This window comes from Protobothrops mucrosquamatus, unplaced genomic scaffold (genome assembly GCF_001527695.2).
Source record: "Protobothrops mucrosquamatus isolate PMUCROS unplaced genomic scaffold, P.Mucros_1.0 scaffold1635, whole genome shotgun sequence".
NCBI lineage: Eukaryota > Metazoa > Chordata > Lepidosauria > Squamata > Viperidae > Protobothrops > Protobothrops mucrosquamatus.
Window position 1 is genome coordinate 267,652 of NW_015387794.1, and position 18,266 is coordinate 285,917.

Below are 18,266 nucleotides of genomic sequence, written 5' to 3' on the forward strand. Positions count from 1 at the left end.
TAAGTGTAAAAAATGGTCATGAGTCACTTTCTTCAATGCCATTGTAACTTCAAATGGTCACTAAATGAACTATTGTAAGTTAAGGACTATCTGTACTTTTTGGAGTCCTGTAGAGGAAACGCTGTCTTACTAGCCTCATGCTAAGTGTAGCTCAATTTCTTCTTTCTACAAGCATTTCATTGTAACAAAGGGTTACCATTGACAAAAAACACATGGGAAACAGAAAAACAAATGTATAATATTTATTACTTGGTAAAGTATCTGCCATTTCTAAGCACTTTTTCTATTCAAAAGAGAATTCAGGATACATCTTCAATTACCAGAAAGATATTTCATAGTAAGCTTAACTATTGCTCTTAATTACCAAAACTGAAGCTAGCAAGAAAAGGGATATTCTACAGCTTTATTCCCAGAGTGGCTTAAAGTAAAGATAAAAGTACCCTTTGTAATACTATTTGGCCAAAGACAGCCTCTGTAGAGGTAGATATGTATTTTATAATGTTTAACTAAATAGGTATTCCACTCTGGTTGTCACTTTACATATGCAATCTTCCTTTGCTTCATGTTGATCTCCCACTGAATGTGTTGTGATGCTGGTATGTTTGTGAATCTTGATAGCTAGATGTAGTCTGCTTTTTTCTGCTAGCATTTTGGCTTTGAAGTGAAAGAAGGAGCCACTGGAGTAGTCTCAACTAAAAACAGTCCAACAGGAGCTGTTCTTATGTCCTAGTCATCATGCCCAGAAAACCCATCACTGTAATAAAGGTTGGCCTCCTTTGAGAGAGTGCACTTGAGACAAACCTAGATTCCTTTCTATAATAGCACTAGACATAGCACTTAGACTTACATACTGCTCCACAGTGCTGACTTAAAAAACCGTGCTTGACTTATGAGGTCCGCAAGATGCTGAAAGCACAGAATGTGGCTTTTAAATCTGGTGACATGCTGGCACTTAGAACAGCCAGAGCAAATCTGAAATGTGCCATAAAAGGTGCAAAGCAAGCCCATTGCCAGAAAATTCAGAACTTTTTTCAGGACCCAACAAACACCAGGCGAATGTGGCAAGGGATCCAGGCCATCACGGATTACAAGGTGACTCCATCGAGATGCAAGAACGACACAGACTTCCTAAACAAACTGAATACATTTTTTGGTAGATTTGAGGCATCAAATAATACTCCTGCTAGGAAAGCTGTGCCCCATCCTAACGAGCAAGTGCTAAGTTTTGATGTCATCTCTGTCCGGAAAACACTGCAGAAAGTTAACATTCGGAAAGCAGCAGGCCCAGATAACATCCCTGGACATGTCCTCAAGGAATGCGCAGAGGAGTTGGCGTGTGTTCTCACAGATATTTTCAATCTCTCATTGCAGCAGGCAGTGGTCCCATAGTGTTTTAAGACAGCCATCATCTTGCCAGTGCCAAAAAAATTCCACAGTTACAGGCCTTAATGATGCACTGACATCCACCATTATGAAATGCTTTGAGAAGCTGATAAAGGACATTATTGTATCTAGCCTCCCGCCAGCATTTGACCCGCTTTAATTTGCTTACCGGCCAAATTGCTCTACGGAGTATGCTATTTCTTCCGTTCTCCATCTGAGCTTGAAGCACTTAGAGGAAAGAAATGCTCATGTGTGTTTGTTGTTTGTCGACTTCAGTTCAGCGTTTAACACAATCATTCCCCAGCATCTAGTAGACAAACTGGGCCTCTTAGGCTTAAACACTCCTTTGTGCAACTGGATTCTTGATTTTCTTACCAACAGGCCCCAATATGTGTGAGTTGGAACAAATACCTCTAATACCATTTCCTTGAGCACAGGTTCTCCTCAGGGCTGCGTCTTAAGTCCGCTGCTGTTCACCCTGTTGACCCATGACTGTTGTGCTAGGTTTGCCACCAAGTATATTGTGAAGTTTGCAGATGATACAACAGTAGTGGGCCTTATTCATTATGACAAAATGGAAGCTTACCGCAAGGAGGTTGAGGGGTTGGTGAACTGGTGTAAGGAAAACAGCCTAGTTTTAAATACCGGAAAAACCAAAGAGATCATTGTTGATTTCAGAAAAGCCAGGCACAGCCACACATCTCTGTGCATAAATGATTCACCAGTGGAGATGGTTACCAGCATCAAATTCCTGGGTGTGCAGCTAACAAGTAGGCTGGCTTGGTCGCTCAACAATGAGAAACTGGTAAAGCGGGCACAGCAGCGCCTGCATTTTCTGCATCACATGAGAAAAGCACATCTTCCTTCCCCTGTCCTGACCACTTTCTACAGGGGGACGATCGAGAGCATCCTGTCATACAGCATCACAGTCTGGTTTGGAAGCATCACTGCTTCAGATAGGAAGGTGGTGCAGAGAGTGGTGAGAATGGCCGAGAATTGGCAGTTCCCTCCCTCCCATCCAGGACATAGCACAGAAGCGCTGCTTGAGCAGGGTCCGTAAGATTATCTGGGACACTACACATCCTCTTCACAACATGTTTTCCTTGTTACCTTCTGGGAGAAGGCTTCGTGGTATCCGCAGCAGAACATCCAGATTCAGCCATAGTTTCATTCCATATAGCATTAACCTTGTGAACTCTCAAGCTTCCTCCTTCCGTTATATATTCAAGATGGACAGTATTTAATATTTATTTGTTATGTATATGTAGGGGTGTGGGTCTACACATATGTTGTATATAGTATGTTTTTAAAGCGTGTCATGTACATGTTTCACTTTGAGAGCGGGCAACTAAATTTCATTTTTGATGTGTGCCATTGTGCCCACAGTAAAAAAATGACAACAAATGTCAACATATTGTCCCCAACAATCTGGGTGCTCATTTTACCAACTTCGGAAGGATGGAAGGCTGAGTCAACCCTGAGCCGGTCAGGATCAAACTCTTGGTTGTGGGCAGAGTTAGACTGCAATTCTGCATTCTAGTCACTATGCTACCATGGCTCCTAATGTCATTGGGATGGGAAAAAACAATATTTTCAAATAGGCCTGAATGTGACTCCCTCCCCTTTCTTCTTTTCTGACCCAAAGTATCCTTTGCTTCTCATAAGATGCTTTAACTCAGCTTTGAAAATTGCCTCCCTTGGGGTGGAAGGCTGACTGGGGTTTCTATGTGTTATGAGGCTAGATTAGGTGCAAATGAAGCCTGATCCTCCTTTAGCTCTTTAATTATCATGTTGGACATTGCTAGGCTGGCTCCCACTGGAATTTCCCTCACAACTCCAATATAGCATACTGTCCGGTGTTTGTTGATTCTTCTGGTGTTATTCATTCAACAAAGTACAGGGAGATCCAGTTTCCATGTCCTCACTATGGCCTCAATAAAGGGTGCTGTTGCTGCATTTTCAGCTTCCCTGGTCTGTCCAGCCATAGGAAGCTTATACCATTGGTGGCATCACCTGTTTCTTGCCTGCCTGCTGAAGAATCACTATTTTTGGTGCTTTGTGATGCCTTGTCCATCATTGGGAGAAGGAATCCGGGACACTTTCAGAGAAGCTGCTGCCTGCTTCCTTCATTTTGCTTACTGCCTCTGAAGGCCATTACTTCATGAATTAAGTCTAATCCTTGTGACTAGATAACTGAGCTTGTTTCTTTGGGGCCTTTCAACTGCAATGTTTTGCTGTCTCAGGGTTGTATGCTGTTCCTTTCTCTTCAATCCCTAACCTCTGTTATAGTTCTTTTTGGGAGGAGCCAATGGGAGAGCCACTCATTAATCCTATAAGACACACTAATGAATGAATTGAGATTTCTCGTATGGAACAGGAACAAATCTTAAGGCTTGTTTTCTAGCTAGAAGTAGAATTAACCCTTTCGTATCAGTTCCAGCAAGAATTCTTAAATTTGAAAAAGAACTCTTCAACATTTTTGATGACATAAAGTAAAAATATTTGGGAAAAATACAGAAATTGAAATATATTATATTTTCCTGTTTATTTCAGCATTGGGAACATTGTGTCTTACCAACATTTTGGAATGTGACAGAGCAGTTCGAGGGGGAGGAAATGCATAATCTGCTGTTGCCAAATCTGGATATAAAACCTACAATTTCAAGAAAAAAATTAAAAGCAAGTGGTTTACATTTGTTTTTAAAATATTTTTTATATTTTAAATGTAAATTGTACCACATTTAAATTTCATATTTAAATTTAACAAATGTTTGCATTCTTGTATCCTTATTATTTCATTCTGATGCTAGATACAAAGAAACAAATGTTAATTCAGCTAGGAAATATTTATAACTCAAAGCAACTAACTGTGATTTTACACTTGAAAGGGAAAAAACTCAAATAGACTGAATAATCAACATTATACAAAAAAAGATCCCTTTAGTGTAAACCTTCTCAGAAAACATACAGAAGAGTTTTTAAATTTGATCGGTCTGTGTTGGTCCAACTTCTTTTCATGGCAACAATTAAATGCATTTATAATTAATCTATGTCTAATGCTTTTTTCTGCTAAAGTGAATCAAAAGAAGGAGGAAAAAATAATGAAGAAAAAGAAAGGAAGGAAGGAATAAAGAATGGAATCCATATACCACTAAAACTCTCCTATTTGCTTGACTCTTTGAACCTTCCAAATGGTGCATTATATCAGAACAGTTTTTGAATCCAGGTACCTTAAATCCACTAACTTAAAGAATGCACAAAATATCTTTATTACTTATTTACTACCCATTACTTCTTTCAAATTGAAACTTCCACCAGCTCACACTGTTCACACCAGTTTTATGTGCAAAGTTGTGGTTGTTGCAACATTTCTACTGTTGCACGATTGTGATTTCCGATGCTTCCTGACAGATTACCACAGGCAAAGACAATGGGGAAACTGGCATGAAATCAGAAGTCACTCCTGTTCCTGGTCCATTATACCACAAATATTTTGCAATCAAGGTACCTTAGATCTTAAAGAATACATAAAAAATCCAGGACATGTTATACTTGTGGCATTGAAATTACCACCATGTTCAGACTAGTCCTGTGAAGCTGTTGTGCAATCATCTTTCCAACAACCTTGTTTAAAAGGGAAGATTGGATACTGGACAAAAATTGTCCATTATGGTTGGGTCCAGTAATGGCTTCGTGAGGAGGGGCAGAGAAACCACTCCCTCTCACAAGGAAGAATTTACCATTGCTAAAACCTAATCCTAAGTCACTTCCCAGGAGCCTTTACCAATCAGGAGGGGCATGGGTCTAACAGGCAGTGGCTAAGCTCACAGTCATGAGAACCCTACTTGCTTCTTTATGTAACAAGTCCAGCTCCTTGGCAGGATTATATCTATGCACCTCCATAGGAACTGAACTAAAGCTGGCATTTAATTGGGAGCAAATCTGAGCAATTTTGTCCAACAGATGCTTTACAAAATCCTCTGCATAGCCCTGTAGATGCACTTCAGAGTCCCTTCTACTCAAGAGGGCTGTGGTCACCCTAAACAAAGCTGTCAGCTATCTACAAACTATGTGGGGTTAAATGTGCGTGAATGTTTATATCATGGAATTATACTTACTAGAGACAGAGAAGTTTGAGTCTGCTGCAGCAGTGGTTCTGGAAGCTGGGAGAGGTGAATACATTCAGGAATTTTAATTGTACCGCCATCTAGGTCTGCTATGATTACATCTAACTAGAAGACACAGAGATAGACATAAACACTTTGTATGATATTTAATACCATTAAACATAGATAGAACACTGAAATGGAATATCCATTGAGAAATAGGGAGGGACTGAATTGATGGAAATAATAGATTCTGATTTTAAATCAAATTTTGGTTGGAATTGTTAAAATATTCTGACTGATGTCTAAAGAATTTTGATTAACCAAGCTGTAGGCATAATCATTTTGCATAGCAGATCTCACTGTGGTGGTAACTTTAGATAGCTCTTTTGTTAAAGAAAGGGTTCCTCGTATTTCAAGAACAGAGCAAGATCAATCCAGGTTTTTCCCCAGTTATCGTATGGCTCACCAGAGCCATTTCCATGCTATTTTCAAGACAATTTCGGATTCTGCATGAAGAAGAAGGAACACAAACTGAGAAGTAGAAGTCCTGCTGATAAAATGTATTTATAGATAAATCTGAATCCAACTCACCATATAAATTGAAATTTTTTCAAATTAAATTTTCAAATATCATCAAATATCATCAAGTGAGCCACTGGCTCACTTCTCCCTTTCAATAAGGATTCCACTAGAACAACCACTACCAGACTTGCCTATTAGTTCTAAAACTCATTACTACTCAGTGCTATTATATTGCTTTTAGAAAATATCAGAAGTCATTCAAAATCAAAATGCTACGGTTAGGGTAAATCACATTATGACTATAGTTTCCAAATGGGTTTTTCCCTTGCCAAAATGTCTTTTTCTCCATTATATTCATTTCATATTTATGAGATATGTAACAATTTCTTGATACTGTTTGTTACTAATATGTTTGTACCACTCTGACATTTTTACAGTTAAGGTTGCCATATACTAATATTTTTCACCGCATAAACTCTTTGGATTCACTAAGAATTCCTATATCAGAGAGCTGGGTAGCATAGAAATTTAATCAATCAATCAATCATATTGCTAATATAGCATTCCTAATGGGTTTTTTTCTCCCATTAGAGCCAGCCACATATGTTTCGGAGCATAGTGGGCAATTAGTTAAGATTTTGTGATGCACAGTATTAATGAAAGAATGTAAGAAAATCTCCTGTTTTTGAGTAGAATTATTTATTTAATTTTAGATGAAGTTTTTACATCAGGCATAAAATCAAGCTTAATATACTCACTAGTTCATGGATATCATTACAGAAGATAGAATGTACACCAATAATAAAAGGTGTTGGTGAACTTAGAACCTCCAGGAGTTGTGCAGGTAAAATTGGAATGTACGGGTAACTGAGAAGAAAAGAAAGGACAAATAATGCAGCCACTCTACTTTGTTAAACACCAAACTTTACATGCTTTCTACCATTTCCATTAAATCAGCAAAAATACATTGACTGGATTTTTATTTACTTTTTTGAAAAGTATTTTCTTGCTTAATAAGTAGAGTGTTTACAAAAATAACTAGTTTCTGGTTAACAAAATATCATAAAATACATTTAACTGCATTTTCTATCTACAGTTTCCTCAACTGCATGACTGAAATATAATCTTTAAAATTAATGAAGGAGGCTGAATACAAAATATGCAGACAACTATTGATTGAGGTAATATACTTAAAATTAGATTTTTTCCAAGACAAACATTATTTATCTAAAACAGTTACAGATAAGCGAAAATTGTAATCTAAATTTAAACAAGAATAGTTAGTTAAAATAGCTGAAACAGAGCTGTTTTTATCAGATAACTCTGTACTTTGCTGGCAACAATAATACACGTGAAATAGATCTATATACAGAAATTATTTCAATAGCATAAAACATATTAATATATTAAACAAAATGATTAATTTATGTTTATCCAGGTAAGAAGAATTCCAAAACTGTATTCAGATGGCAACTGGAAATATCCTCCCCCCCTTCATCCTTTCTAGAGACATTTCATATAAAGTTTGAACACCATATCTGGGATTATACCAATAACATGACCTCCATCAGCCTGTCAAAATCTTTTACTGTAAGATAATGGGTAAATTATTACACACATAAAGAATAACCATATTACTTGAGATGGTTTCAGTTGTCTTTGAGGAGCTGAAAACTCCAAGGCTGTGACTGAATACGCATGCTGAGCTTGTGCATTTCACGACAATCATGAATGTTTAAACTTGTCACTAGATCAATAAATTGGGCATAAAATATTCACGAGCTTGCTTCTTCTTTATGATGGGACAGGCGGCTTAGCTATTGGCAGTGGAATTAAACATTATGCTGTTGTAGTTGGGCCTTGAATCTCATTTTTGTAAATGAAGACTTTAGCATGTGTCACAAAACCAATGGCCTTAATTAAGGACTTTTAAGATTGGAAAGAGAAGCAGCCAGACTACCAGGCGCATTACACAGCTTGACTGTTGAAAAGGTTCAACCATTTCAGAAATCAAATAATTATAGCAGCATTTATGATCTCTATAATGTGAAGAACAGTATTACGTTTATACACTAAAAGTCTGGATGAGGACATCTGAAAAACAAAGTATTTAAAAAGACACTGCAGCCATCATGCTGAAACTTATTATTTCTATGAAGGCTCTTTGGCTTGTATTTCAAACAAATTAAAATAAAACAAGTCAGATAGTGAAACATGAGGTGTGTATGTGTGACATACTGTTTTGCAATATATTTCTATAAAAGTCCTAGATTTGGGGAGTCCTAACAGAAAAGGAATGGCAAACTATAAAAAAAAACTAAAAAAAAAACCTACCCCCCCCCCAAGATAATCCACATTGATAAAGATTTGGTGCACTCATTTTAAAAATCTTACCTATATTTGAGAGGAAACATTAAGGACTCTAATGCTCTACAGGCATCGCTCAGTCTTTGGAAACTAGCAGAATGAAAGAGGACTTTATTTTCTGTAAGGACTGCACAGAATAGATTCAGCACATTTTGAATTCCTTAAAAAAAAGACACAGTTTTAAAATATATAGACTTATTGCAATAACAAAAGAATGAAAGTTATGATGTATTAATTGACTATTATTGGAATCACTTTAGGAAAATATGTGATAAAACTCTGCATTTTGGAGATTTTCTTATTTCTGAGTTCTTTCATTTGCTCTTTGACACGTATTCATTATGCTATTATTATTTCTATATCATTAGAATATGACACAGAAATTGGATATCTTTCAGTATATTTGAGCCCATTTTTTCAACATTGCTCAATAATTACTTCAAATAGATTTTGTTCTGTTATTTATGCATCTAAAAGCCATTTAAGTGGTTATTGTAGTTTATCAGACAAGTATAACAGCACAATCTTATAGAATAGCTCAATCTTACAAAATCATTCTCCAAACACATTAGGTTGCTGTTGTGAGAAAAAAACTATCTCTGAGTTATCTGCAAAACATACATTAATAATTATGAGTCTGAAAAGAATCCAACACTTGAAGATTAGCTGGTTGAAAAATCTAACAAGCTTTTTCATTAACTGTGTTAATGAAACAGACACAAACATAAAAAGAGCAAAAGAACGGCCAAAACGTTTCTAAGAATTTATAATTCTGAAGCCCCCTTTAAAATTAAAACAATTTTAAAATAAATGTTAAAACAATTATTTTATTATTTACTGGAATTCACGTTATTTCTAGACTAAGCAGAATACTCATTAGGTGGTGACTGTCACATGTGATCCAATTTGGAAAAACTTTTTTCTTTGTGATTTAAGACCCTCTTATATGTTGCTCACATCACACTATTATGCATAGTCTGTTCAATCAAAAAAGATAAAGTTGATAACTATTACCTGTGTTCTCTAATTAGAATTCTTGATAGAGAACCTTTAGGAAATTCTAATGCCCATAAGCTTATGGCAGCAGAAATGTATTGTCTATAAACAGTTTTGCCCATTTCAAGGGACTTCATTAAGTCATTACTTATTGCTGTTTTACGACTTTCTTCACCAGGATTATTGAACTTTAGAAGACATATAGTCAACCATAATATATTATCTCTTTTAATGCTCTAGTGCTTATTAAACTATTTATGCCACCTATATACCTATACACAAGGAGTCTAACAAAATCATATGGATAAAATAGAAAGACCATTATTCCCAGTATTTGTGATTTAGAACAGATATTGTGAAAGCAATAGTACAAGAAAAAAAAATAGAAAATATGGGAATTGAAAAAGAATCTTGACAAATACCATTAAATATCTGAAATTTGATTATACTGCTATATATTAGGTTGCTGTTGTGAGAAAAAAAATCTGAGTTATCGGCAAAACATACATTAATAATTATGAGATAAGCCAGATAACAATCACAAAGTACGCCGTATGATCAGGGATTGAAAAGAAGGGTAGCAATATGGATGCACTAGCAGAGAATGGAAGAGTATTTAAGGTGACATAATGACATAAAGAACAAAAAAAAATTCCAATTTTGATTTCAAATTAGAAAAAAGAACAAATAAAACTTAGTCGAAAAGCCAATCCTTGCCAATTATTTAATTTATGTACTCTTCCTTTCAACAGGTGATTCAGTCTCTTCCCAATCTCTTTGTATTGTCCATGTAGATATATAAATAAGTATTTTGGTTATCCATCTTGTTGAAGCTCCAACTGAGAATCTCCATAGACATCTTGTTGAAGTATAAGTAGAAAGGAAAGAGAACAGATACATACAGGTAGTCCTCGATTTATGACCAAAACTGAGCCCAAAATTCTGTTGCTAAGCAAAACAGTTGTGAAATGAATTTTGCTTCAATTTAAGACCTTTCTTGCCACAGTTAAGTGAAACACTGCAGTTGTTAAATTAGTAACACGGTTGCTAGGTGAATCTGGCTTCCTCATTGACTTTGCTTGTCAGAAGTTCGCATGGTCACATGACCCCAGGACACTGCAACATGACAGTCACCAGGCATCCATATTTGGATTACATCACCACAGGGTGCTGCAATGGTTGTAAATATGAAAAATGGTCATAAATAACTTTTTTCAATGCCGCTGTAACTTCAAGTGGTGACTAAACAAATGATTGTTAAGTTGAGGACTACCTGTATCTAACTCTGAGAAGGTTTTTTTTAAAGGTAAAGGTAATGAATGTTAATGCTACTAGGTATGAACTGCAAATATCTGGATGATATTAAATGAAGAACTACCTCTTTCCTACTAGCTGATGGTTACCTGGAATTTTTTCAGCCATGTTGGAGGCTATAGTGTCTCCTTCATCTCTGAGGAATGCCACTATCCCAATCCCATATATTTTCAAAACATTTTCTCTTTCCATGGTGCTAGTTGTATGAGAGATATTCTTAGAATGAATGAATTCATTTTTATTTTGAGGATATTATAATTCATGTGGTAGTGCTCTATATATTAGAAGTCAGTGTTGCTGTTTGAATGAGCGAGTAATTTTCAACCAAACAGGAATTGATATAGAGGCCTCTGCAGAGAAGGTAGTTGTGACTGGGTACTGAAAAAATCCCTTTAGGTGTCTGCAACAAAGACTTTAAAAGGTGAGGCTTTAATTTTGACATCATTGGTTGCCCTGTGAATGCTAAATTTTTATTGAATTCATTGGTAAAAAGTTCTGAAATTCATATATTTCGCTATTCTGTTATCTGAATGAAGGGTTTCTGGATTTGGCTATTTTGCTCTAATCAAGTTTTTGGGTTGATAATCTAATGCTGACCAATGACTGAAATAAAGATTTGATGCATGATTTCATTAGGTGTCCATCCATATATAATGCCCACACTGAGAGAATACATGAAAGTCAGTTGGTCCCATAAGTACACAATACCTAAACAAAATTAAGTGAACAATACAAACAAGTAAATGTATTGAGCTAGAAAGAAAAAGCCTCATCTGAATCAACGTTCCCCAATAATATAAAAGCTGTTTGGCAGTTCTTCCTTCTGTACTTTTCACTTCCCCACCAAATAGTGGAAAAGGATATATACTGGAAACAAAATAAGAATAATTTTCACTAATAATCTTCCAAACACTTCCATTTTTTAAAAAATGAGAATTTACATACTTCTAGTTTATCCAGCTTTGTGTGTCTACTTACTACTGTAAATTTCATTCCCTGCTATTACAGCTCATGTGATACTTCTTCTTTCAATTATTCTCTTCCCTTTAAAATATCCAAATCTTGTAACCGCTAAATAAATGTTGTCTCCTATTGGTCAAAAATTACCTCTCTCCCATGCACATTATTAATTATATTTCAAATCTTACTGAAGTGTATGAGATTATATTTTTTTCCCTTACACTGATATCATGTTTAAAACAATTATTCTAAAACTAACTGTGTTTAGAGCTACTTCCTTTTGGCAACTACTAGTAGTATAGTATTTGGTTCTTGTGCTAATCAGTGCATATTTGGGAAAATAAAAAAGCATCTGTAATAATTTAGAAGCTTCAGGAGTGGATTTCGAATAAAGAAAAAAAATTCATCTCCTTCAAATTTGGAATGCTTGTAGAATAACATTTAACCAATTCTCCTATTTTCCTAAAAAAAATCTTATCCAGATCTTTCTATATTCTAAATTTTGAAGTGTAAACAACAAATATTCAAGAACACTTGTATTTTTAATAGCTGATAATTTAGGAAGCAAAGAGAGTTTTAGCTCCAAATTCATTTTTTACCCTAAAACACTTTGAGCACTGCTGGCTTATGTGATAATTATTCCCAGCACTTGTTATAATCAATCTGCATTCTCTCCACCGCTGTCCTCACTCTCTACAGATTGCAAGCTTATTCAGAGAGCACTGCCTCTACATTTGCAAGTCTAGAACTCACAGACAGCACCTTTAGCCAATCATTCAGCCTATGGCATGGCAACAAATATGAAATGGCTTGCCAGCAGGATAATGTTTGAGGACTTTTTGTGGACCCAGAAGTTTGAGTTTGGGTTTGAGGACTCCAGAGATGAGAAGTGTGCATGCATTCTCTCTAGTGAGAAAATAAGCACTAATTAATACACGAGCTGTCTGGAATATGAATCTGTTTATCATTGAAGTGAGGAAAAAAGATTGTCATCCAAGGATGGTAAACAACTGGAGTTTTTATAACTATATATCAGTGGTGGCGAACCTATGGCACGGGTGCCAGAGGTGGCATTCAGAGCCCTCTCTGTTGGCACGCGCACTGCCAGCAGCAGGTCCATCAGGCCGCCACCGCCGCTCAGAGCAGGAGCTCCACCCAGCACAAAGGAGGCAAAGCGGCCAACTAGCAAGCTCGAGTACAGGTGGTAGAGAAGAGGTCACCAACCATTGTTGGACTGGAAGAAAAGGGAGGGGGAAGCATTTTACACTGCAAATGGGATGGGGCTAGTGCCTGCGTGATACTCACTAGCCCTGCCCCGTTCTTGCGTGATAGAGCGCCTTGTATCTGCACCCCACAGTGCAGCGGCGGCCATTTTTATGCCCTTGATTTTTGTGTGCCAGAGGCGGCACTCAGAGGCGCCTCCCTGCCCCCCCATGAGGGCACCACAATGCTGATGCAGCCCTGGCACTTTGTGATAAATGGGTTTTGGATTGCGGTTTGGGCACTCGGTCTCTAAAAGGTTCGCCATCACTGCTATATACTGTATCATATCAAGACTAGGAGATGTGTGTCCATCAACAGAGGCAGGGGAAAATTATTACACAGTAGAGCTCAGTTTTTAAAATTGGTCTACACCAGCTGTGGATCTTATTCACAAATCTTGTATTCATTTAATCCAAATATATTTAATATATGCTTTTGACCCACTATATGAATGTTCATTCAGATTTTCTCCATTTAAACAGGTCTTCTTCTTTACTTCCTCTTTTACCACTTCGGATCTCAAGGGAGATACAAAGTTCTGGCTCTTGCTCTTCTGGTGGCCTAAACCATTGTTAATAGATGTTGATCTAGTGTGTCTTTGATGTTATTTGTTCATTTTCTTCTGGGTCTGCCTTATGATCTTTGATCTTCTCATCCTTTTGTATATGCCTCTAAATAGGTATTCATTCTATTATCCCTGGTATAAAATGTGAATTTATATAAAGTGAAATTCTTTCTTTGAACAGGGCTTTAGAAGTGGAAGATATTTACATCTCTAAAATATAACAAAACCATATAACTTTATATCCATGGTGCTATTCAGGGCTTGCTAATATCAGCAAGTATGGCTCCAAAAATCAAAGTTTTAGTTACTGCCTTAAAAACTAAGATTGTTAGAAAAGTACATAAAACAATGTTTAACTCCAAAAGTTAAAACAGTTGAAGGATAAAATAAGATTTCTTTCAATCAGTAAGTAACAGTAATAAGTAATAATAACAATTTACTTTAAGTAATGTAAACATATGAAAGTGAAATAAAATGCCCTTCAACTTATGAAAAATAACCAATTGCAATGTCAACTTTAAAGACAGATCTCCATGCTTCCTTAGGCTGGAAGACAGAACTATATTTGTTGTCACCTTGAACTTCAAAACACATCTGTGATACTGACTAGCCAAGGGCACAAACAGACCAGACAATGCTAAAACAAATAAACAATCTATCTAGTATTCATTATTACAGATTAAGCTTCTATAGTCAAGCATGCTTCCTGTTGAACATTATCCATATGTTTGAAAAAAATTGACAGAAGCTTCCTGACTAATTTTTTTTACTGTTTTTAAAGATTTGAAAAGGTAAGTAATTTGCACTGAAATATCTGACTTCCTATTTTTTTTAAAAAAAAATGTAATCAATCATCCTGTTTCCTGTTGTTCTAAAAATGATTTACAAGCTACACATAGACACTCACGTACATACTGCATTGTTTAAAGCATTACCATTTTAACACAAAAAGCATTGCACATTTTAAGGACTTCACTAAGAATTATAGAATTTACCGGAATTGCTACATGATGAAACCGAGAACAGGCTTGCACAATTTCTGGGTTCCAATTATCAGTAATTTAGTGAGACTAATTCACAAATATGGGTTAACAGTTATCAGAGAAATTTTCTGAATTATTCTAAAAAGTGATGCAAACAATATTTAATCAGAAGGGAAATCGGGTTCACTAAAGAAATTAGATATACAGCTTTCTAAAACTGCATTTAGAGAATCCTGATGTCTCTTGCCTAATAAAGGTTTGGGTATTTTATGCTGTAGAATAATCAAAAATAAATTATTATGTTTAGTAATAAAGAACAGATTTCACAAACTGTGGACTTATTTTTGAAGAATGCATAATTAACATATTATTCAAATCAAACTAGAATCTCAAAGGAGTTTGGATTTCCTAAATGGAGAAAAAAATAAAAATGTAAAATTGTAGAATATATACTTGCCCAACAGGAGTACAGGCTGGGGGATAAGGTCCCTGCATGGGTCTGTCTTTGTAGAAAACTTCAAATGTTGATCTATTTAGCTCTTAGGACTAATGGAAGCAAGGAAATTAGAACACATAACATCTCTATATTGTACCACTTATCAATTCTGAGCCACTTCAAACAGCTGTTAATAAAGTTTGAAGTTATTAAAAAACTGGGACCAATTTATTTTAAGGATTGTGTTTAAAAAGTATGGTTTGTATTTTAATATCAGGAAGTAGGATAAATTGAGCCTGGTCATTTGTGTCTCAAATCCTGGCATTTTTTTTGATGATCCATTTGTTTGTTTTTTGATTGTCCATGTTAACCTTAAGAGTCTTCTCTAACATCAATGTTCAAAAGTGTCAATATTCCTTCCATCCTGCTTCTTCAAAGTCCAATTTTTGCTTCCATAGAGTGTCACAGGGAATACCAATTTGCAGAATTCTAATCTTTGTAGATATAGACACATCATGACATCCAAATATCTTTTCTAAGGACTTTATGGCTGTTTTACCAAGTGCTAGTCTGTGGTGTATTTCTTTACTGCTTATTTCTTTACTGTTAATGGTTGATCCTAAAAGGCAGAAGCTGACACCAGTATAGTACAGGTTTTCCTCCACTTTTAAAACCATGCTTCACAAATATATAGCTTAAATAAATAAGAGGAGAATATAGAGCTTTGTCTTATTCCTTTGCCAATCTGAAGCTATCTGTTTGGTATGTGTGTGGCTTCTTGGTCCATATATAGGTTTTGCATGAGAAGAATGAGATGTTCTGAAGTTTTCATATTTCTAAGCATATTCCACTTTTGTCATGATCAATGCAATCAAAGACCTTTCTATCAATGAAGTACCTATTGTCTTTTTAGCAGGGCTTTTTTTCTCGGAGAAAAGGTGGCGGAACTCAAACCTGGCCACGCCCTCATCAAACCCTAGGACCGCCCCTTTAGAGAACAGGAATGCAAGTAAAATTTGGGATGGGCTATTTCCGGTGTGGGAGGGGCTATTTCCGGTGCGGCCGGCCCGGAAAAAGGTGCCGGAACGCCGGAACGCCGCGTTCCGGCTGAAAAAAAGCCCTGCTTTTTAGTATTCTTGTCTGTTTTAATTATCCAGCGTGCATCAATAATAATGTCTTATGTTCCCTTGTCTCTTCTAAAATCACCTTAAATACCTGACATTTCTTTTTCCATACAGGAATCTACATGCACTGCATTGCAATCTACATTGCATGATCCTAAGGATTATCTTTCTAGCAACTGAAATTGTGCTAAATATTGTATGATAATTTACATACTTTGTTAAGTCTTTTTTTTGTATTTGAATGTAGTTTGATCTCTTCCAATCTCTTGTCACCTATTTCATGAATATTATTATACATGAAACAGATGTGCAAGGTCATCTGGATTTATGATGCAGTATACTGATAATATTTTCATTTCTATCTAAATCCAAGGAAAAATTTCAAGTTCATTATTAGAGTTTGATGACAGTGTGCAAATTGAAGGCTAATCCAGAAAATACCAGCAAATATTGTTTATTGCTATATTCCCAACACAATTCAAAGTGCTAAACATTTCTGGTATGGGATGAGGTCATCCAAATAAATAAATTACACATTATATCCTATTCCAGTTTAAAACATTTGAATAGGACTTTTTGTCTTGCCAACATCTTAAGTGCAACTATTAGGAACATGACAGAGGGCCATCTGAGTGGCTGACTCCAAGATGTGGAAATCTGCATTTTTCTTATATGTCATTTGCATTCATAAGAACCATATTGGCGCAGTGGTTAGAATGCAGTACTGCAGGCTAATTCTGCTGACTGACAACTGCCAACAGTTTGGCAATTCAGTTCTCACTGTCTTGAGGTTGACTCAGCCTTCCACTGTTCTGAGGTCAATAAAATGAGGACCCAGATTCTTGGGGACAATATGCTGACTATGTAAACCACTTAGAGAGGGTTGTAAAGCGCTGTGAAGTGGTACATAAGTCTAAGTGCTACTGCTATACAATCAGTCCCTTAGGCTTGGACAAAAGTTTAGCTTGCAACTTATATTTAAGTTGCAAGCTAAACTTTCATTTCATTGTTCAGATCCTATTTTTTTACTGTGTACATTACTGCAGTTATATTGCAATTATTTTCTGCAATCTTGAGCAGTGTTTGGTGGAAAGTAGAATGCAGGTATAAGTCAGTGCACATGTTACAGCAATATGCTATTTTATTAATTGAGCATCTGCACCCAGGTGTGTTATATATCAATACTTTATATATCAATATTTATAACCAGAAATGTAAAATAAGAGTAAAAAAGCATTGTGCAATTAAAAGCTTAGAAATAAGAAAACTGAAAGCCAATCCTCAAGAAATGCTGACTTGTAATATTATACTTAGTTTTTAGTATGTAGCAGAAAAGTATTGCTAACATACGGAACCTTTGCAGTATATAATTTTGGAATATCCTGGAAAAATTCATAAATGATGCAGTAATTTCAGGAAATAAAACAATATTATTCTAATTAGAATAAAAAAATATAGATAGGGGAAAACCAGTTTCTACCACATGGAAAATACTGTATATGGATGCAGATATTTAACATTTTGACAGAATTATCGAACAGTAAATAGCAACTGATTTCCTGTTTTACTCAGGAGTAATAACACTGACCATATATCTAGATAGAAAAGGCCAATTTTATAAACCAAAATATGATAAAACTACTTCACCACATTACATTCCCAGAAACAAAAGCCAGGACAACTGATCATTCAGTTGTACGGAGAATAAAACATATTTTCATATGAAGAGTATTTTATGTTTCCTATTATACAAAATCTGATATACTAAAGGTGGAACCTTGGCAGACACAATACTTAATCATGTATCTGGTTTCAGGTTGTTTGTTTTAGCTTTTTCATTTTTTATTTGGGATGCTATTGACTTTTTTAATGCTTTGTAATTGGTTACCAGAATAATTAAGCCTTCAAATTCCAAAGGAATAGAATCATCATTTGGCAATCTACACTTAAAATAGGTCAGTGTAAGGTCAACATCCTGTAGTAAATGCTTTATTGTATGCTGTGAGACATAAAAGGTGATATACCAGTAGCTTTGATCATAACATTCTGGGACAATTAAGAGTGAAATATAAAACTCTTGCTATGTCAGGTATTATAATTCTGAGTGCAATAAAATTCCTCATTGTTACAGTTAATTTTGAATGTGTTGGGAATGCCATTGTTTTGCATACAATAAAACTTAATTTTTAAGTAATTATATAGTTCATGGCAGTAATTAATTCTTTGAATTTCAAAATGTTAAAT

At 35.6% G+C, this 18,266-nt stretch overlaps 1 protein-coding gene across 1 annotated transcript in view; it reads right to left on the bottom strand.

Annotated features, from left to right (window-relative positions):
• Nucleotides 1-18,266, bottom strand: part of SBF2 (SET binding factor 2) — a 210,926-nt gene that overhangs the window by 92,013 nt on the left and 100,647 nt on the right. The window contains exons 7-10 of the mRNA XM_015822660.1: nucleotides 8,409-8,541; nucleotides 6,773-6,881; nucleotides 5,502-5,615; nucleotides 3,959-4,036 (exon numbers count right to left, since the gene is read on the bottom strand). Coding sequence (XP_015678146.1) covers nucleotides 3,959-4,036; nucleotides 5,502-5,615; nucleotides 6,773-6,881; nucleotides 8,409-8,541 — 434 coding nt within the window. The remainder of the gene's footprint in view (nucleotides 1-3,958; nucleotides 4,037-5,501; nucleotides 5,616-6,772; nucleotides 6,882-8,408; nucleotides 8,542-18,266) is intronic.